The sequence below is a fragment of the Ostrea edulis genome, chromosome 4 (genome assembly GCF_947568905.1).
Source record: "Ostrea edulis chromosome 4, xbOstEdul1.1, whole genome shotgun sequence".
Taxonomy (NCBI): Eukaryota; Metazoa; Mollusca; class Bivalvia; order Ostreida; family Ostreidae; genus Ostrea; species Ostrea edulis.
Window position 1 is genome coordinate 67,139,235 of NC_079167.1, and position 22,582 is coordinate 67,161,816.

At 34.3% G+C, this 22,582-nt stretch overlaps 1 protein-coding gene across 42 annotated transcripts in view; it reads left to right on the forward strand.

Annotated features, from left to right (window-relative positions):
* LOC125670863 (paired box protein Pax-5-like) overlaps window positions 1-22,582 on the forward strand; it is a 46,631-nt gene that overhangs the window by 9,262 nt on the left and 14,787 nt on the right. For 10 of the 42 annotated variants that reach the window (XM_048906275.2, XM_048906279.2, XM_048906281.2 and 7 more), the window contains exons 2-5: window positions 3,753-3,779; window positions 15,419-15,584; window positions 18,418-18,615; window positions 21,645-21,874. In XM_048906275.2, the coding sequence (XP_048762232.1) occupies window positions 3,753-3,779; window positions 15,419-15,584; window positions 18,418-18,615; window positions 21,645-21,874 (621 nt within the window). Of the gene's footprint in view, window positions 1-1,086; window positions 1,215-3,752; window positions 3,780-4,556; window positions 7,156-11,698; window positions 11,999-12,778; window positions 14,228-14,315; window positions 14,516-14,587; window positions 15,331-15,418; window positions 15,585-18,417; window positions 18,616-21,644; window positions 21,875-22,582 lie in introns of those variants that run through there. The other 32 variants (XM_048906278.2, XM_056163531.1, XM_056163534.1 and 29 more) reach the window with 14 other exon arrangements.

Genomic DNA, 22,582 nt, shown 5'->3' on the forward strand with positions numbered 1-22,582 from the left:
TTTTGACATCAGCGCTGTTATAAACACAAAATACAGGGTAACTTTTATTAACATGAATTGTTGAAGAAATGGAGCTCTTCGTATTGCTTCACGTTGTTTACGCAGAAGAGTATTCCTACATTTTATACGGATACACACAAGGGAGAACACCCGGATAGGCTTTCACACTTTTCACTGTTTTTCAAATCCTTGATATCTAAACATTTTTGTAATATATAACATCATGTCTTTGAAATGCCATGTCTTTCATTGTTCTATTTCCATTGAGATTATGATTCTTTGTATATTACAACATGCTAACAATAAATCATAAATCTATCAAACGGCTCAGTCTGCTGTACAGTTCAGCTCAATGTGTCTAGTCATATGTTGACTGGAGAGAGAGAGAGAGAGAGAAAAAGAGAGAGAGAGAGAGAGAGAGAGAGAGAGAGAGAGAGAGAGAGAGAGATTCATCTTACCATCTTTGTATTTACGGAATATCTTTGAGAATTTAAGGGTTGCCCATTCCTCAAATACTGGAATTTCTCTCTCAATGACTGGTTGGGGAATATCAGTTTTAATTCTTTTCTTTCTTTATTCACTTTTGTGAGTATTTTAAAATGCTGTAAGATGAAGCTACAAAGAGATTGTGAGTGTCTATCCGTTTGACGAGAATAACACGATGTGTACCATTAAAAATCTTATCATAAAGACATATTCAAATCACTCTTATCATAAAGAAATATTCTAAATAGCACAGAGAAATAGTGTTTACTTTCCTTTTCCTTTTGGTCATTTGTCCAATGTGAGAAATCCCCATATATATATATATATATATATATATATATATATATATATATATATATACATGTATATAATCAAGCAGGTGGGTGTCGTTTGCACAATAGAACAATTAAAAAGCTTTTGTTTTTATGACTTAATTTACATATCGTTTGTTGGAATGTATGTACAATTTTCATCTAGGAATTGTTACCTTGTAAACATGACATTTTAATAACTGGGGGCACTTTCTATACCCATGTAACACAAACAAATTGATGATTATCTCCCCTGCTACCGTAAATTTTACTTTCTTTAAATCATGTTGGCATTTTGCGACTTCTAATTGCCACTGTCGTGTTTGTATTGTAAGGAAGATTCGTGAATGTACAGTGGATTTGACAAAATGGTTACTGAATTAATGTCGCCTATGGAAAGTCCAAACAATTTTAATGGTAAGATGTATAAAGGAAATCTCTTCAATATTAATCGCGTGATATTCGTTGACGATAGGTGTAGAAGGAGATGTTTAAAACTTAATTAACATTTTTTGTTATTCACTGATAGAGAAAATACCCAGGAGTATAGAGAGAAAAATACAATTATGAATAGAATACTCAACGATAATATTCGTTCCTTTGTCGGACTTATTAAGAAGTGATAATAAGCATGATATCTAAAGGTATTTTTTTCGCTGAAATTGAGTGTTATGTTCAAGATAAAAATGTACCACGGTGTGTTGTGAGAGATATTGTGAACCGTAGGGGTAATCGGCTTACTGTCCCCTTATCCCCACACAAAAACTCAGGTCATTTTTCGAGTTCGCCTAGCATTGAAACAGCATTGCCACATATGGAGATTTTATATAGTCTCCGACATTTGGGAGAATTAAAACTGCGCTTTTGGAAATTGAAATAAGGATTATGAACCCCTGTGACAAAAATAGGAAGAGAAAATAAAATACTGGAATTATTTTTGACACGATTTAATTTCTACCTGTCATTTCGTAATTAGAAACGGTGGTACTGTTGTTTCGTCACCGAGTCTTTCTTCCACGGGAACAAATGAACTACAGTTTTTACTTTGAGGAATAGAAATACAATTAATATGTATTTGAGGAAATGGAATAATTTCCCTTTGATATTCCAAAACTTTTAAACAAGAATTCTATGTTTTAGAATAGATCTTATAGGGTCAAAAAGTAATACCGATAAATTCATTTATTTTGTTCCCGTCTATCTGAGCAGTAAAGTGCTTTGGGATTTTGACATTTAAAGCTAAGGACCACCTGCATTCCTCTGTAATGTATCTATTCATCACGTTTGGGTCCGTTTTATTGTGTTTTCTAGGCTGAGTGAAGGGTCATCTACAGATAGGACATCTTGGCATCTTCCATTTACACCATTGGCAACTTATTTTTTTCTGTTTTGATTCATCTAACTAAGATTTCGAAAAACGTACTATCCCATGAATTATCAGAATATATATATATATATATATATATATATATATATATATATATATATATATATATATGGTTTGTTTAGAAATATTTTTATTTCTTTCTTTTTTCTTTGTACGAACAGTCTTACTGGCCCAAAGCGATGCCCTATAGTACATAGATCTTTGACAAAAGGATGAGAACAATGTTATTTTGATAAAAATCCTTACGTTTGATAGTTACTATTATATTCTCTATATTGCAATATCATCCGTAATGTGCTGACGTTTTAAGGTGATAAATGAGCCTTTCCTCTGACGAGTTTGTTGACCAAGATAAAACGGAACTTGATGAATATTCTGGTGTCGAAATTGACGAATGTATTGTCACGTGTTTTGGTCATTTCAATTTTTTATGAAAAGGTGGGCCCAAAAATTAAGTAATATTTACCACATAAACAATTCTAGACGTTGAACCATTAAAAGTTTATATATAATTATTACCCCTTCTACAGATGTAAATTTCCTCGACTTAAATATATATAATCAAACCCAAGAGGATTAATTTCATATTTATTTATTCTACACACCATGCGGTTCGGTAAATGTCAAAGTTATTTAGTTATTTCAGAAAAATGCACAGTTTACTAAGCATAAAGCTATAGTTAGCGCTTGGGTAATTTTTTCCCATGCCCTGTAATATAACGCTGGTATGTCCATTGAAGGGTCTTACATCTCCGCGTATATTTCATTCATTTCTTCTGACACAATGAAAGTTAATGACACATAACGGGAATTATCTAATAATTATTATAACGTTACCGACTGATACTTGTAAGGCCTTTTTGCACATGAGTAACGGAGTGTTTCGGTCAAAACGCCCCCTCTTTTCATGCTTGCCGTCTCTCTCATGCTATTATGCAAAAATACGAAATCCCCGAACAACCTCATAATAATTATTATCATCTTATTACTATCTTCATTATCAAGAAACGAAGACTATATTAATCTTCCGTCTGACTAAAGAAATTCGATATATATATATATATATATAAGGTTGTTACAGTCTATGATTATTTGTATTATTAAGTTTTCCCCGAATGCTTGTTTACTTATATAAAAGGAAAAATAAGGATGTGTTTTTGTTGTTATATTAACATATTGAAAATAACATTTGCCGTTATCTAATATGTTTGTATAAGACGGTTGCCGTATTTTAAACATCGTATTAGTAAACAAACCCGAGTGATTATTCTATCAATATTCACAGCTCTCCAGGGGGCGTTTTATAGGGGCGGGATTATGCATAACTAGGAGTCGCGGTTTTGCTACTTGGCTCCGCCCACTACTTTGAACAGCTCACGATATACAACTCGTACATCAACTACTGTATAAAGAAATGTAATGTTCTACATTGACGATTAACATCGTCGCATTATTTTGAAATAAGATTTATTGTTTTGTTGAATTGGTTTGCATCAATATTCATATTTCATTTTATAAAACAAGATGATAATAAAATAATGATTAATAAAATGCATTTTTATCTTCAGAGGAATTCATCCAGTTCAACGGAAATGGTACGTGAATATATATATTTTAATGACCTTTAACCTCCTATCCCCAGTTCTGGAAGTCAAATTAACTTTAGATGCATGCTAGGATAGTCTACAAAGTCATTATTTCAGGTGATTGGATTATGTGTTTTTGAATCAAGCAAAGAAAGTTATATTACCCAATCCATAAAGTACTGGAGAGAAATATGTAGAATATCATATATGATAGACCTTTCCTTTTTTCGAGTGGGATTCTAATACTTATTAGACATATATTTTTCAAAAATGGACGTTTGCTCACCACGTGCATTAAGAGAAATAATTTTGCTTTATGCAAAGTATAGGTGTAATTGATGAGAAAGTGTGAAATAAATAATAAGTGTGACAAAGTGAAGAGTTCACCTAAAGTTAACTAAATTCGGTGTGTCACTTTGAAGCTTTTATATCGCCTGGCCACACAAAATTCGGACATGAACGCAAAAAGTCGCGTTTAAAACAAAAAGCCGTGGCTGTCATATTTCCATTTACGAATAACAAACAAATGGGTGCTCCTTTTGTTTTCTGCCTATCAATTTAAGGCCCGGTGGGCTTTGAAGATGATGTCCGATCCAAGAGCATATTTTACGTGTATTAGGCCACCTTTAAAGTAGATTTCTTGTGGTCTAATGTTTTTTATATACGTATATTATAAAACAAATTTCCAATCAAATTGATCTTTCTGAAAAATAGACTGAACAATTCACTTATCAACGCAGAAATTGTCATCAAAACTTCAAACATGTAAAAAATGATTTTTGAAAAGTTTATTTATTCTCTATTCCGGGAACAAACTGGTTGCCATACAGTCAGTTTCAAAGCTGCAAAATAACGTAATTAGGGGAGTCGCTGGTGCGCTTGGTTACACCTTCGTGTTTGACATGTTAGAAATCGGTTCCTAATTTGACTGGTTCCTAATTTGACTGGTGTTGACCTATCCGGAGAAAGCTAGTTATCGAAACTCGTCTTCGGAGCAGAGGCTTCGTTTTTCTCATTACTGTATTTAATGAAATTCCAAGAACAATAGAAAAACGAGCTCTATAAACTGTCCTGCGTTGATGCGACTTTACGTACGCGTCGTTTACCTAGAATAGAGCAATGCTAACACAGTTTGTGGGATAAAGATGGGACAAAATTTATGATGAATAATGACTTGTCCATCCATCCATCTTGGGAAAAGACCCCATCGTGCGGCCTGGTTCAAAAGAACTTGGAGAGATGGATAACATAAGATCAACTGATAATCCATTTTGTTAAAGCATTGTTTTGTATATTTCATGGTTTGGCTCCCATAAAACCCACATCCCTTCTTCCCCCATACTCATTTTACAAAAGATTGTTTGTACACAATATCAAGTACAAAAGATGAAAACAACTTTGTACTCCTTCCTCGACTTAAAACGTACCCAATTTTCCAAATTTTTCATTTAAACATCTTTTTCCTTAATAAAATATGATTTGCAATACATTAACTATTCATGGGGGACACGATGAAAGCTCGAAGTCTTTGAAATGCGACCCATCCAATAATTTTATAAGTTGTTAAAAATCTTTGAAATTTAAATGTTAAACAAATTTAAAGTCACATTAAACTTACAAAATATACATGATAATGGGTCAGAATATCGTAGGAAGCGGGTATCTATTCTGTGTCACATTGACTTTCATCCATAAAGAAAAGTAAAATCATTGAAAGAAAAGGAATTAAAAAGTCATTGGACAAAAATTTATTTCCCCCACTAGACCAAATTTAGTGTGAGAGAGCACCTAATTAATGAGTTTTCAACAGCAATTACTATTCTATCATTTAATTGTACACAACATCCAGATAACTATTTGATGTATTATGTCAATTTCGAGAATTGCCAATGTCAAATGTTTAATGATAAGACCAGTTTTATCAACTTCTTAATTGTCGGTCCGGGTACTGAGGAGCACGATAAGAATACGAATGTAATATTTTCTCTCAATCCTATAGACTCTTCTTATCATTCATGCTGAGAGCCTCCAAAACATTTCATTTTTTAGTCCAAACCTTCATCATTTTCCCACGAAATGCTCTTTGCATTTTTAATTTGACAATCATTTTGAAATTACCTAAAACTGCAAGGATTTAATATACAGCAAAATTACTCGAGATTTTGTTATTATTCTGTAAACCTGGGCATTGAGAAACTCAAGTCCCTTTAGAGAACGTTCATAGAAACTGTCAGCAACTCCTATTTTCGAAATAGAAAAGAAATATTGGCCACATGCAGAACGGGCCCCAATCCGATTATTTCTTGCTTAAAAATAATGATGCTATGCATAATCGTTAAGTTGGTAGGAACGTCGAACCCGATGCATAGTTTATATTATTTTTTCCTTATCACTATATACGGAGAGGAAGAAATTGCTTTGTAGAACAAGTGGCCACAAGAGTGACTCGTCAGGTGGACAGACTGGACAAGGAAATTAATCTTAAATAGATTTTTCTGTGTACACAAGCGTGACAAAAAGAAAAGGAAAAAACTTTCAGTTGGGGTTAAAAAAAAAAGTGACTTTACAGATATTTTCCAATCTTATCCTTTTGGCTGCTTTTCGATATTTTCACGGTAGAAACTGCAGCGCACTTGCCGATCATTCAGATCATCAACTGTATCTGATTTTTTCCACTCTCTCTGACGGTTGCCTATCACAGAAGGAGGAAAAAGAGATTTAGTATGCCGTATCTGCGGATTCGTCACGCATTACTCTCTGAATAACATTATGTCAATGGGCTTCTCCTTTGAGAGATAGGAACGCGTTTATTAATTGCATGACACTTTCGACTTGGAATGAAACTTTTGATGTCTTGTACAAGTGTCTAGATATTTCTTCACATGCTCCTCCTATGCATATCGTTGACCCTATAGTGATTTTTCTTTTCCTCTAACTATCTACCTTGATGGAATTAAAATGGACAACGCTTTATCGCAATACACAATCGGTGTATATTTCACGCTGCAGTTGATGCTTTGCCGGTCTTTGATTGGTGTGCTCGCTTGAATGAATAATTTCATCAGCTGAGATTCATAAAGGAAAAAGCTAGGAAAAAAATATTCAACTCGGAATTGTAAACTTTTTTCTGTCATATTTCCTTCGTAAATAATTTTTACTACTATGGACATGCTTTATTTCGGTGACTCCGTTCCATACTCTTATCAAACCGGATACAAACAGGGGAATTACTGTGATTTTCCAAGTACCTGTGCATACCCAGGGATGGGTTCCATTCCCAACACAGCCTGTAGATTTAGCTCCGTGCCCTCCTCCTACGGATCTTACCCTCTACCCCCGGGGGCTTGCGGCGGATTTTTTGCCCGAAAGCCTACCCGTATCAAAGGTATATCCGATTTTATTTAATGACAGGATGCAAATCCTGTAATATCGATCGTAAGGTTTTATTGTTAAATCGATTAACAGAAATTTACATATTTTCTTTTGTAATTATAAAACTGATAATTTCTCTTCAACACATAATCATTTAATTTTAGACGATAAGACGAAGATGCTTAAGTTAGCATTTAATAGATGACCAATTATTACGAGTTCTGTAGAACAACACGCTTTTTATGTTATTGTCCTTTTTCCTGTATGCATATACCATTTTTTTTTTTTTTTTTTTTTTTTTTTTTTTGGAAAATATGTTGATATAGTCCTTAATTTTCATTGTAAAAAATTTGTAATAATTTTAAAGAAAAAGGATAATGATATTCAAATACAAAAAGATTTAACTTCTGTATTGGAATGTAATGAATGAAATCTGTTCATGAACATCTTTGAAATATTCTTGTCTCATTTTATATTACCACTGTCCCTTAATTCAGGCTGATTAGAATCATTGCTTAGGGGTATGGACCCCTGATACCTTTGAACTTAATTTCACTTTTTTCGAGATGGTGAAGATGATCTTCCATATCTGTGTTACGTTTCTCCGACAGTCTTTTTTTTTTTTTTTTAGAAAAAAAAGAGTAATTTAACTTTAATCGAACTTTGCGGTTCACCCAAATTATGATTTATACTTGCATAGAAAAATATCAGCATGATTCATTGAAAATCTCTCACATTTTTGATAGATTATAATTTTGTTATTAAATTAATAACAACCTCGGAAAGACGTAAACGTTCAATAAACTTTGTTTATTTGAATAACATTTTTAAAAATATATATAGGTAGAAGATATTCTTTCAAAAAAACCAATTTCTTTGAAAATCCAGAAATCTTTTTACATTTCATTAGAATTTCTACGGATCTCCATGTCTTGTTTTCCGAAGAAAGGTAACAAATTCAATTATACTCAGAGATCAAATGCAAAAGACAAAATTAGCATGACGCTCCATGACACGAAGAAACTCGGCATCGCCAGCAAAAAAAGCAGAAACCAAGTCTATAAGACTGCGTGTTCCGGCTGGCGATGAAAAAACATCGGATACCCTAACCCTTGTCTTCAAACGAATCTTCGGATTCCCTTCGGTTTTTCCTTCTACTTGATTGATTTGACAAACGACCTCACGGCGTGAAATCTTGCTTAAACCGAACGAGGTTTTCTTCTTTAATTGTTTCATCAGCCAACTTTTCTTTATGATATGCCAATTTGTTGCTGATAACAGTAATTTGTTAATAGACTGTGAATTTTTCCATTTCCAATTCTATGCTGATTTGCTGTTACCACCGTCTATCTAATCTTCAAACGTTAGATAAGAAGTTGTTAGGGCATTTTCGACATCGGAATGGCGGTTCATGTAAAACTCATTAAATCAATATGTTCAACGTGAAATATTTCATGAAAAAAATAAAATTCATGATCGTGACTTCTTTATTTTCATGAAATTCGATGAAAGAGAATTTTCTTTGAGGGGAATGAAAATTGCAAATTTTTCCATGTATTAACGAGTATGGATAGTTTTAAAGTTTATTGTTCGGTTAATATTTTTTAAGCATTTAATTCAAATTAATTTTGAAATAAATGTAGAAACGTTAGATACTGTTGGAGATAGAATCAGTCGGTGGCTGTCCCCTAGCTAATGGTTGGCGCAGGTGTTGGTCGTTTTGAATGTTTTCTTTCTTTTAATAAGAGAGCAAAAATCAAAACTTGCCAATAGTATTGGCATGTTATCAGGGAACCAATCAGATCATTTGTAGTATTAAAACTTTATTGAGTCGTAGTGGATTAATAAAATTGTATTTTCCGTATTATGTTAACTTCCATGAAGAAAAGAATTTTTCTACACATATAATGGTGGGTGAAATCAATTATGAAGCCTTATTTCATCTTTACCCATTTCAAAAATTAATTGTAAATAATTTTTGAATCCACTTAATTCAATTTGGGCTGTCTTTCTTAATAAAGAAAATTCTCTCTCTCGTGTCTCTCTCTCTCTCTCTCTCTCTCTCTCTCTCTCTCTCTCTCTCTCTGTGTGTGTGTGTGTGTGTGTGTGTCATTCTCTCTCGTCTTATGTCTTTAGCCTCGTTATGTTAGGATCAAAATAAATTACGTACGAATATTTGAAATGTCCCAATCGCCTGAGAATTTAGCGTGAGGATGGAAGGCTTGATATCAGATCCGCGCATTTTAATTAATGATTTGATTGTAGTGATGTGAGTGCATGCCGATGCATTGTCTCTGCAATGGGGCGCAAAAATCTCTGATAACAAGCGCGTGTCTCAGAATTCATTCAAATAATCAAAGATACAATTGTTGAATAATTAACGCTTGCAAATATGTTAACGAAAATATAGTATATATGTATATATATATATATATATATATATATATATATATATATATATATAAAGCACGAAAATCCAACAACACCCTAAAATAGAAGGCCGAAGCACTGGAAACGCCACGACACTGTTGGTTATTCAAACCTCAAATGTTCGCAACCAAGGGGCAAATATATTATATAAACAAACAACACATAATACTCACTACCAAAAAAAGAAAAACGATCAACATTGATAATCTACATCGTTTACTAAAATTATACTCTTATAAACTGAATTAAGAAATAAACAATCTCTAACTGTAAAAGTGGACTGGAATGGGAGTACAGATATTTCTTAATTTTGTCTAGCAGTGTATCACTTTTGTTAACGATGTAAATTATTACTATTTGTCGGGGATTTTTTTAGGGGGGTTGCGTAGTACATGTATGTAGTATGTGATATTTGTTTGTGTAATATATGTTTTTTGACAGCGACGCGGGCTGCGTCGAAAATTTGAGGTTTGAATAACTAACAGTGCCGTTGCTTTTCTAGTCTCTCTCTCTCTCTCTCTCTCTCTCGAGAGAGAGAGAGAGAGAGAGAGAGAGAGAGAGAGAGAGTTGGTCGAGTGGTCTAGCACGTTTGTTCCACTTTGGTTCCGCAGGTCGCGAGTTCAACCCCATGCAGGGGCGGTGTGTGTTGCAAACCAGAGAGAGAGAGAGAGAGAGAGATAGCACATTCATAAACTGTCTAAGCATATGAAATTTACTGTTCTAATATTGTTCCATTTTATATCAGCATGAATTGATACAAACATAGAAACTTTACAGATAATCATTATCAAAATTATATATTTTCCATGAAATTTAGGAATTTGTGGAATCATCTTTTACTAGATTAAATTAGATGGATTTTCCAAGATCATTTATCAGATATTGGTTGTTGGGGACATGCTTTGACATGAATTTTTCTTTTACAATGTCATGTTTTGATGTAATCGAGTTGTTAATCATTTAAATACGTATTTATTAGATTGTGTTATATATCCTCCCATCTTTTGTCAAAATTTGTCTCACTACGTCAGAATTACTTCCGATTTTTCAGATAACGGGCTCGAGCCGCTAAGACAAACGGCCAGAATAAAGTTACGTGTAGTACGAGACCTGCAGGTCTGACCCTGAGCTTAATTAGCAATTTAAATTATAATTAAGCTCCAAACATGCCATCTACTTCAAAGACTTTATCTGGAGCTACAAAAGTTCACGAAGACGTCCCCAGAGCCTTTGCGCTAGAATGCTAAGGATGGGTACATTTTTACGGTCCCTCAGCTGTTGGTGCAAATGACAATGACAGGCATTTGACTTACATGTATTCATGTTTTTCCTCGTTGATGGTGAATTCGGAGCGTACTTTGGGGTGGGGGGTCAAAAATCGCTATATAATGGCTTTTTTCTAATTCCACAAGCTGTACTGAAAGTAGAAGATCTTAAGGAAATTGGAAATCGAGAAATGAAATATTAATTTTCTACGAAACAAAAGTCTTGCAAGTAAATGATTATAGTTTGTTTCAGCCATAACGATGTGATAAAATATTAAAAATCCAATGAACGGGACAACTATGTTGTTGATCCGTTATCTTGACTAGATAATCCTATATTGTTTTAACTCTTTCGTTTTATAGCCTCGTGACGTTGTTTGAAGATAATTAAAACAATTAAACACCATTTTTATGTAGTGTAATGTCGAGGTGGGTGTTAATATTTATGATGTTTCTTCCTAAAATTCACAGCCCATGTGTAAGACAAGGAGAATACAAGAGAGAATCAAGAACCTGAATCCGTATTGTTTATCAATCTTTGAAATGATTAACTATTAAAACATCATCTTGTTCATAGAGATATGAACAACAAAAGACAAACATAAATAAATTGTCAGGATAAAAGTAAAACATCGCGTATTGAAGGTCCTGCTGTCGCTCAAGCATGAATGACAATTGCCAATATGTAGATTAGCCATCTTTACATTTGCCATGTTTTCCCCTTAAATGGGCAGGTAATTTTACTCAGGTGAGGGCGGTCCAATATCTCGAGAGGCTGGTCCTTGTGTGATCAATCACGCATGCAGAGAAATATGACACGAATTGTTGGTCCCGTTTCATGATTCTTGCAATTTTTGTTATAAATTTTTAAATAAGAGCTTATGCTGATAATGGCTTTGACTATATGTTTATGTATTCAAAACTCCATAGCTCTTCTGTCTGTTCAATGATACGGATCAGGAAGTTCTACAAGGCGAAAATATCCGATAAACTTGGAAGACGTACAAATTCATTTTAAATAAATTTTTTCTGGACTGTTTTTGGGGCGATCTTCGATTGACTTTCCGAATCACAACTGACGAATTGAGGCGCCCATGGATTTGTCAACTGCTTATAGATTTCATAACCCAATGCAACTGGATTACTATCATTCATGCAAAAGTAAGTTGCACTGTATATAAATCGTCCGTGACCATATCTTTGTCAGTTTTAACTTCGATGTAAGCCGTGATAATTTTCCGGACGCAGACTTGATATTTACATGATACTCGATTCTAATTCATCGTCGTGTGTAGTGGTCACACATAGTAATTTTGTGTATTGAAATGTAGCATTACGGACTAATGCCTCTTTGATAAACACAAAAACCGGTGGAACACGACTGGCTGTCCACGGTACTGTAGTGGCGCGGAACAGGGATCTGAGCGAGGGCCATCTTCCCTTACATCATGACATTGTCGCGGATTCGCCGAGCGGATCACAGAGCATGTATACAAACACGCAGACGACAGACGTAGAGTCTTTTGACAATTCATGAAAATCTAAATGCATTATCAAAATTGAACCGCGCACGCTTCAACGAAATGAATGTGTTCCATCTTCCAAACCTTAGATTCCACAGCCAAGCAGTGTAACGCGACTCGGATCTCTCTTTGTCCTTAATACACAAAACTAAGTCACCATAGAGCTTTGAAATATTTTTCAGAAGTAGGTGCATCGAGAAGCAATATATATTTTTTTCTTTTGAATATTAAGGAAATAATTAATTCAACCGAAATTTTACAAAACCGGATTTACTGAAGGAAAATTGTGTGACACAGAATCTTATCAAAATAGTCACGACTTTCTTTTGAAAAAATAAGGTATGTAAAAATCAAATATTAATCGCATAAGGAAAGATTCCCGAGTTGATATACATATTTAAGGTCGTGCAATGTTGGGATGGAGAATTCTTTCACACCTTAAGTGATTAAAAGGATGCCCCATCGCGGCTATCAAATAGATCAAGTCCTCTTTCTTTTGTGTCTTCATGATGGATATTTGGCCCAAAGCGCTCGCTATCAATCAGTGGACTCTACAACGTGTACTGCATTAAGTCTAGGGACCACGAAATGGCAAATATTGGCTTAAATTCTTTATTTATATCCCTCGACGTGTCCGGTTTCAAAAGAGACTGACCTCAATGGTCGCCTTGGTACAAATGCTATAAAATCATCAGGTTTGTTTCAAATGCGTGGTACACATTCGCCCCTTCGATGACCGTAATAGATTGGACTTAATTTATCAAAATGTTTTTGCACTAAAAATAAACTACAAAGGCTGTAATTTTTTTCTCTCACCATGGATCCAATTGAACAAAGAAGTCCAGATTTCATTTTTGAAGCGCAGATTTTCTTGATTCTGTTCACATCAACGTTTTTTTTTTCGCGGAGAACATTTAACTTTGACCTGTTTGGTCCTAAATCGGGGGGAGGAGAATGGGGCAAATAATTACATTTTCAAATCACGTGTAATATGGCACAATTACATCAATTTATGCTATGTTCCGTCTTTGATGCGGTATTGGGGAAATTGATGATGGTGTGAGTCAAATGCTATATTAAATGTTTATCTGTCTTCAAACTCCCTACTTTCAGTAACTTTGACATTTGAAGCAGAAAGTAATTTGGAATTATCTTTATTCAACAACTTCCCTAAATCGGCAAATGTTTTAATCACACATGTAGATAGCAGGTGTCGAGGCGAGCAAAGGTGCAGGACTTGCAACGAATGAGAAGTCTTGTGTGTCTGCAACGTGTGACATACCCTTTTTGGAATTTTTTTTCAGCCATAAAAACGGTGTAAAATCGACAATTTTGTGGATTAATTCTTTCTTGATCAGTCGAAGGATATGTTTTTGGTCTTACATAGTGACGCCAGAAGTGGTTAGGCGAATAAAGAGATATTATTGTCAAGCTAAACAAAAGATCTGGCAAAGTAATAATGCTTGAATAGCATAAAACAAAGTGAAGAAACCTGATAATGTAGGAATTGTAGGGTACCCCTGACTACTTTGATATACAACAAGGTTCGTGTTAACCGATTGGCTTGCTCGCGCGTTAGCTGTCTGAATGGGCCAAAGATATAGACTGTAAGATTGCGCATTGAACCTTACAAGCATATCCAAAGTTAAGTTGCAAGAGAGGGGTAGCAATATCCAATTTGGTTTAGGTGAATTACAGACACCCCTGGCTTTTAAATCACACCATAAGTGACCGAAACTTTGAAGGGTAGCATTCTTTTCTACGTGGGCCTATCGGACTCGAACCATGCAGAACACTTGGGCCGGACCATATGGTCCCCCAGCCTTTCCGTATCAGCTTCAACCTCGAGCGTATGATGTCTTCGCAGGTAAAAAGAAAATCACCTAAACCTGTCTTTGTTTTTATCGTGATTATTGAGCGTTTGATTTTTTGGTCGTGATTATTTTAATGTCGTGTGTCGTGTGATGGGTAATTAGTTGTTCATTTTAATTTTCTTGTCTATTGAATCTTCGATGATGTGACCAACTTTATCAGAATGAAACAGTCGATGATGTTCAGTGAGCGGCCACGCTCTAGATAAAACGTATATAGGTAGATATGTGATGTTTGGAAAACTTTCTAAATGGTTGCTCATGCCATTCCATGATTTCTCCAGGTTTGTTGTACTCTTTATATTAAGTTCCACGCCTTCTAATCGACTGCTTGTCATTATCTGAAAATTTATCTAGTTGTCATCTTAGACTAAACAAAAAGGAAAGTGTTTATGGATGTGCAAAAATTTATTTAAGTTATTTGCACGAACAGTACGACTATCATTTTTGATTGGTTTCAAGTTGTGCTTATTCTTGGTTTTGAAACACATCAATTGGAGGTGATGGAGTAATTATAACTGTTTAAAAGTTCATTAGTCTGAGAGATGGGCGCTTTCAAGCCTCACTGGCGACGAAACACGACAATCGAAAATAAAATTGTTGAGGGCAATCGGTGGCGCGCTGCATCGGGTTCGAGATGCCAGGCTTAAACTGTTGCTTCTGATCTTCTGCAAAGATATTGAACAATGTTACGAATTTCCATTATAATCCCATTGATTTTGCAGACGTGCATTTTATAAAAGGAATATTTTCATTGGTTCTTCCTCGGTGAATTCATTACAGTAATAGGTGCCGATATAAAAAAAAAAAGTTGACAATATTGAAGGATTAATATTTGATATATGTGATTTTTAGATTTTCGTCTCGAAATAGAGGTTAAAGTTTTCAAAGGGAGTTGATTGTATTAATCTTGGATTTTTTAAACTTTCTAAACAGAGGTTAAGTTTTCCGGAGAAGCCTGATTGTATTAATCTTGGATATTTTTTTTAATTACCCACAAAAATGTCCATGTACTATATGCCACATGTGGAACACTCGTTTTTCCCGCACCATAAATACAATATGTTTGGCAGTATGGATATGGGATGTGGATTTCAAGGTGGTTAGTTTACAACATTTTGTGTGTCTTTGGTAAAGTATTTATGATTTGCTTGATTTTATATCTAAAATAAATATTTTTACAACAGGTCATGGGGGAGTGAATCAGCTGGGTGGGGTATTCGTCAACGGACGTCCCCTCCCTGACGTGGTCAGACAGAGGATTGTAGAACTTGCTCATCAAGGAGTCCGGCCATGTGATATTTCCCGCCAACTCAGAGTTTCTCATGGATGTGTCAGTAAAATACTCGGAAGGCAAGTCAATTATTTTATTTCATTTTCCCCCCTTTAATTTATTCAGTACATAATATGTCTTCAGTGTGCATTCTAAAAATCCAACTTTTAGTCTTTCTTTTTTTTTTTATTTATGTTGTGTTTTAGTAATAATAAACTGTGTATAAAATTGGTCTTAATTTTTTTATGGAAGTTGGACTTCGTTCAGATATTTTTAAAAACAATTTGTATCCACTTGTGACAGCTTCTTCAGGGTTAAACAAAAGATATTTAATTTGTCTTTTTTATATAAACATGTTATTGTCAAACGTTAACAAAAGATGATTGTAACGGAGTACCCAAATTTCACGTCAAGTGGGTGTTCCTTCCAAACGCACCGAATTTATTGGGTCACTTGACTATAAACTACGAACCCAAATATCTGTTACTTTTTTTTCTTGTGGAACTTCACGATTCAAAAAAAAGATAGTGGTTTTCATTGATAATCTCTAGATAAAGCTGAACTAATAAATTATGGACTTCTACAAAATGGTCCTTTTAATAGGGAAGGGGGAAAAATAAAAGAGATGTATATTTTTAGCCAGTTAGTTACGACCAAAAGCAACTAATTGGGCGTATGAACACAAAATAATCTTGTGCTACATCGAACTTGAATGCCATTCAGAAATAGACATCTTTATGACCAAGTGTACCCGATCACAGTGTCAAAGTTAATCTGGCGAGGGGTCACCTAAGATCACGGGTGACCCCCGAAAATAACACGATTCATTGTATTGCCTTTTTTCCCTGCAACGGGTGCAAAGGATGAAAACACCCGCTAAACGTCTAGTTCATTATATTCAGTTAACAATAGTTGGTGATGTTCCGGGGTACAGGAGATCAAATTACCCAGGGTATATCTTACGAGATGACACTTCTTAAAGATACCTCAAAGTACACTACTTGCTAATCAATAACCTTGTCCCTTCGATCGGGTTGTGTTTCGGGAGGGTGGTTTTAGCTTCCTTGGGAGTTCGTTTAAGGTCTTGATGGGGGACTTGCTTTCGTGCGCGACGAGGGGAGGTGAACCTGCGTCTAGGTTGATTATTCCTGCTTAATTAAGCAGCGGATCTCCACCAACATAAGCCTTACATTCATTCAATGCCGATGTAGGAAAAAAATTCATCTCATTTTTAAATTGAACTCGAGTATCCTAAAGCAGCAGTTTATTTTCAAATTGGTATCGGCTTGTTTGGGGAATGACTGCCTAGCTGAAATTAATCGCCTAGATATAATGTATAACTCGTGCAGGTAAATTTCTTTAATCCAGTGTGTGGTCTTCACAATGAATATGTAACGTAATATTTCTTTTAATTTCGTTATTGATTAATTATTATTTTAGATGTATGTTGATTAATGAATATAAACGACTGAAATAATTTCTCTACTAATGTGCTTTATATACTCATTTTTATTATTTCGTTTAAGTATTGTTGAAATTGACAAAGAATTCCGTCGTTTATTAATTATCTATTGACGCATAATTGATAATTTTTGACACAATATCACTTAATAACGGGTTCATATTACGCGCTCTCAATATGATAATTCTTTTAATTAAACTATTTTTCTTGTTCGAAAATATTGCATTTCTAACAACGGCACGTTCTTCATTACGTCTGCTGAATGAAAATAACATTTCCACTTGTGATAATCAATGGGAATTTTGCTGAAACAAATCTTCACATTTGGTAATTTTATAGCAACACGCAAAGGTTCAAATTCTGCTCATGAAAATTAAAAAGATTGATTATAAACAAACGCTAGGGTTAATGTGTTTAAAAAAAAAGAATGCGTTGCAGAAACTTTCATTTTCACAAAAGTCCGTATAGAAAATCCATGTATTTAGATAGAATATTCCTAAATTTCAGGCATGAATTTAATATAAGATTAACAGTCCTATCAGCGTATTACAAATTCCACCCAAGTCCGTATTTCGATTATAAAAGTACTTCAAATTAAGAAATTTCGGGGTAAATGGCATTCTAATGATTCATCGGATTTCAGATGGTGGGAACTTTTGAAATCGGATATCTGAATTTCAATAATGAGAATTCTCATTTTTATTCTGTGGCGTTATCTAGGCTTTCATCTAGACGAGAAAATGGGCAAATGTGTTTTGAAAAATGATTTTGTAAGCACCTCAGGATCAATATAGACCAATATAAATAAAGTGTTCATCTCTGTGTCGGTCACATAGAAAAATATGATGTGTTTTAACAACAAAATCCGTATTCGGCACATCCTTGACGAAGTCAACTTTATGTTAAAAATTGTTCATATTTAAATATTCAAAATAAAACAGGTACAATTTTACTGGAAATTTGAAAGAAGCATTTACTTTATATAATCAAATTTTCTTTCAACAATTTCATTAAAAAGAATTCATATTATTTCTTTAATCTAAGGTTCATTTCTTGACATAAATTGTTTTACTATGTCTAACTGTACTTCAAACAAACTTTTAAGACGTTTCCTGAACATAACCATTAAATGAACATTTTTCATTTCTACTTTAAATTTCATAAAATATATTTCGCTTTTTTCTTTAAACTTTTACGAAATGCAAATTTTCAGTTGTGTAGACGAATTTTAAATAATGTTTAGATGAGACTTCGATAAAGTAGAATATAAGGTTTTTCATTATAATTCATCCTATTACAAGCAAAACCCACTTAGATAAAGTACTTTAAAATATATCCTCAGGGTAAAGAACGAATTTTACAATTTATTCAAAGATTTATGTTGTTACTTTCGTATCAAATTTAAAATTTACCCATTGTATTTACATCGAAATTGTCTTTTGTTTCTGTAGATACTATGAGACGGGCTCAATCAAGCCAGGAGTTATTGGCGGATCCAAGCCTAAGGTGGCGACACCCAAAGTGGTGGATGCTATTACCCGCTACAAACACGAAAATCCAACGATGTTTGCTTGGGAAATCCGCGACAGACTTCTAGCAGAGGGCGTCTGTTCTTCCGAAAACGTACCCAGTGTCAGCTCAATCAACAGGTACATGTATATTTCAATTCTTAGAAAAGGTTCTCCATGTGATTTCTGATATAACTTGACAAAAATCGGACACCTTTTCACAAAGCGTCCAATATCTTAAATAATCATTATTACTATGTGTAATGTCAATATTCATGATATCAGAATCTTTTTTCCCTTTTATGGAAACCGATAAAAGTTTCATTGACTTATGAGTCAATGAGGTTTTACCGACTGACAAATTTTGCTTTCTTCAGTGAAATTCATTCGCACGCAAATACCTATATGATTAAAATGTTACAGCGTAAATCAGGGAACTTTTATTGCAAAGTAATCATGGCGTTTTCTTTCTCCTTCCGTGGACCGATCAACAGCCTTGTTATAAATTAGAAATAGACTCTGTAGAAAGCCCAAGAAATCAGGCTGACAGCTATAATGATTGCATGAACATGAAATAATCAAATTTATTATGCATTTTCCTGAAGACCATCTTTAATTGTGTCTGAAGAGGAGATTTATAGAAGTAATTTCGAAAAAACAAAGAAAACCATAATGCGTTAGAAAGTCTTGTATGGAGAAAATCATCTCGTCATCAAGCAGATCGGAAATATTTCTCCCCGAAAATAAAACTGTTTATTAAACTTCGATAATACAGCATTAGCTTGTGGGCTGCCATTAATGTTCTGTTAGTCAAACCGGCATTTTATGTTCGGGTGAATTGAAGGGTTATTATTATCGCCATCATAATAAAAGAGAGACGAAAGCTTCCTTCTGAATTGAAGAGCTACTTGTTTGGGCGTTCTAGGAGAAATTTGTCAATTTGTCCGCTTCATCACATTCATATCAAAAAGCTCCCAAATGGCAAATGCTTCAGCCCAGCTAGTGCATTATTTTGCACTCAGGCGTAGAGTTATTTTATAAATTTTCTCCAAAATTTACAGAAGGCCCGTTAGAAATGCTTGCCCTCACAGCTGTTTTGATATTTTACTACGCGCATTTGAACTCTATCAAAACCTTTCACTTCATAATGGAATTATAAACTAGAAATGAGATTCAAATCATCAACTGAATGTTTCTCAGATTTACAAACAATTCATTTTAAGATGCATTTATAGCAGGTGAAGGAAATTTTAGAGGATTTGAGGATTTAGAATCTAAGTTGAAAGCTTGCAGAGTAGGGATACTTTTTTATCCTGATATCAGCCTTTTTAATTGGAGATAAAGATTTTGTCGCAAAACATACGTGATTTACGACTAAATTATTTCAAGTAGAAATTTTATTTGAAGTAGAAATTATAATTTTTCAACTTAATTTTGTAATTTAAAAAAGACTAAGTAATGTATCCATACCTATTATGCTATAAGTGCAATTTATTTTTTAAGTTTTCAACTACACAATGATTTGCAGAAAAAGTTTGTTGTACTGTGAAATTCTTGAACAAATTGTCGCTGACACTGTTGTAATACAAAACAGTAAAAGAGCATACAAATGTCAACTTTCTAGAATTATTACAAAGAGACCCCCAATAATTTGATTAGGGGTATCAATGTCTGGTACTAATCTGACATTGTGTGCAGTGATGTTCCAGAGGCAGATGTCATTGTTTAAACCGCCAAAGGTTGTCGTGTTCAAACTAAATCTGCAAAAAGATAATGACATAATTGCTGGAAAATTTGAAACTGTTTCGATGGGTATTTGCGTGCCTAATCACAATAAAGATACAAAACTTGCGAACAATCGGAGGTTATGTTTAGTATTGGGTTTTTATGAGGAATCACTGGGTACACGTCGGTGTTGCTGGTCCGGGTGTGTTTATGATCCTACCAAAAGGACACTCGGTGCACATGGTAGTTTCTTTCTTGTCATCCATATTGAGCGGTATCAAATATCACGAAATTTCACAGTCGGATTATTTGGTCTTGATCTTAGCTTGCCTCCCAATGCGTTGTTATAAAAGATAGGAATATGCTATGTTCTAGTTTAATTTTGTGATACTTTTGTCTTACATTTTGGCATGCTGTGTGTTGTTAGAACAAAGCAATTTTAATCAGCCTTAAAACAATGACACAATGCGATTTGTAGTACGTTGCTGGAACAAAGAAATAACTTTCGTTTTCTTAAGACAATGGCAGAGTGCCGATCGTAGCAGATATTTTTTGAAAGTATATAACAATGCAAGCTATTCTTTGAGAACATAAACAATGGTTGCAAATTTGAGGAGAACCTAAGACATTCCTCCAAAGAAAGAAAAGGGAAAGCTTATGGCTTCTACATAGATGAGACAACCGTTAAAGAATCATTCAACGGTATTGTCTATCGTTTGATAAAGGTAGTCCTTGGTTATAAGATATTGTCTTATCTAAGTAGTCGTATTCTCGAAACAATGACTTTCAATCAAAATTTGATTCCAAAGAAATGCGCATTCGTTCCATGACCCACTCGGATTTCTTAGATTGGAGAGAATTGACAAGCGTATGATATATCTATTGAAAGGTTCAATGGCGTAATTAAAGGTTAAATCTCGTTCAGTTTTATCTTGTTCACTTTTCAAAATGCTTAAAAGCCTTTGAAAAGATCAACATTTACAATGAAGTGAATTAGAACTAAATAGGGAACCTTATACAAGCAAACTGTGTGTCTATTGTCCCAGCCAGGAATGTGTTTATCTCTGACGGTATTGTGAGTTAAAACAAAGAACGATGAACTTGCAAAAGGAAAAGTATTCGAAAATTTAAAGTACTAACAACAAAGCCCAGTTTAAGGCCAAAAACAGTCGAAGTTTTGTTTTCACGAAATTAGAAATTAAAACTTGTTAGTTTCAAAATTAGTCGGAGATGGGTTCAAAGTAATTAGATCAATTCATATACAATTTAAGACAGAATCATTTTATTAGTTTTCTCATTCTTAACTCCTTTGGAAGCCTACGCTTGATAATATGATAAAAATTCTTATCACATAAATATATTGTTCTACATACAGTAATCACGTGACAGGACTTCAATGCTTTACATTTATTTCGAAAATTATTGTCAATTTATATTAATTTCAGAATCGTAAGAAATAAAGCGGCAGAAAATGCAAAACAATCCCCTGGCCACATCAGTCCCTCAGTGGACACCGGCAGTCCACCACTGTCCCATCAGCCTTCACCCAACAGTGAAATACAAAGAGCTCCTTACACAATCACAGGAATTCTGGGAATTCCTCAAAGCCAGACTGCTCAAACCATGGTGGACCCCAATGGGAACAAGAGAAAAAGGGAAGATCAAGGTAGATACCGTACGTATAGGGTCCATACTCAAAACCTTACCAAATACTGAAAGTCAGGCTTCCGTACTCAAAACCTTACCAAATACTGAAAGTCAGGCTTCCATACTCAAACCTTACCAAATACTGAAAGTCGGGCTTCTATACTCAAACCTTACCAAATACTGAAAGTCAGGCTTCCGTACTCAAACCTTACCAAATACTGAAAGTCGGGCTTCTATACTCAAAACCTTACCAATCACTGAAAATCAGACTTCCATACTCAAACCTTACCAAACACTGAAAGTCAGACTTCCATACTCAAAACCTTACCAATTACTGGGAGTCAGGCTTTCCTATCAATATGGTATAAAAAGTGCTTCGATCTAAAGACTTTCAAATTATTTGAGTGAAAATAGAATAATATAGGTGTATATTTCCTTGTGACAATTTTTCTTTGAATTTCCTTTCCTTGCAAAGAAAACTTTTGGTAATTGCCTCCTACACGTGACAGTAGATGCAAACAACTCGGGGGGACTTGTAGAAACAAAAAATTCTAGTTGTTAGTTGCGCTTAGTAAAACAAATGCGCAGTCTTTGTAACATGCAATTGCATGTCGTATCAAAATTTGATCATAGAATACTAAAGCTTAACGCTAAAATAAAATCCTCACGATCAATCCAAAAACAGATCTAAGTATCATGTTCAGGAATTCTTATAGTTTTTCCACAAATAAGGTAT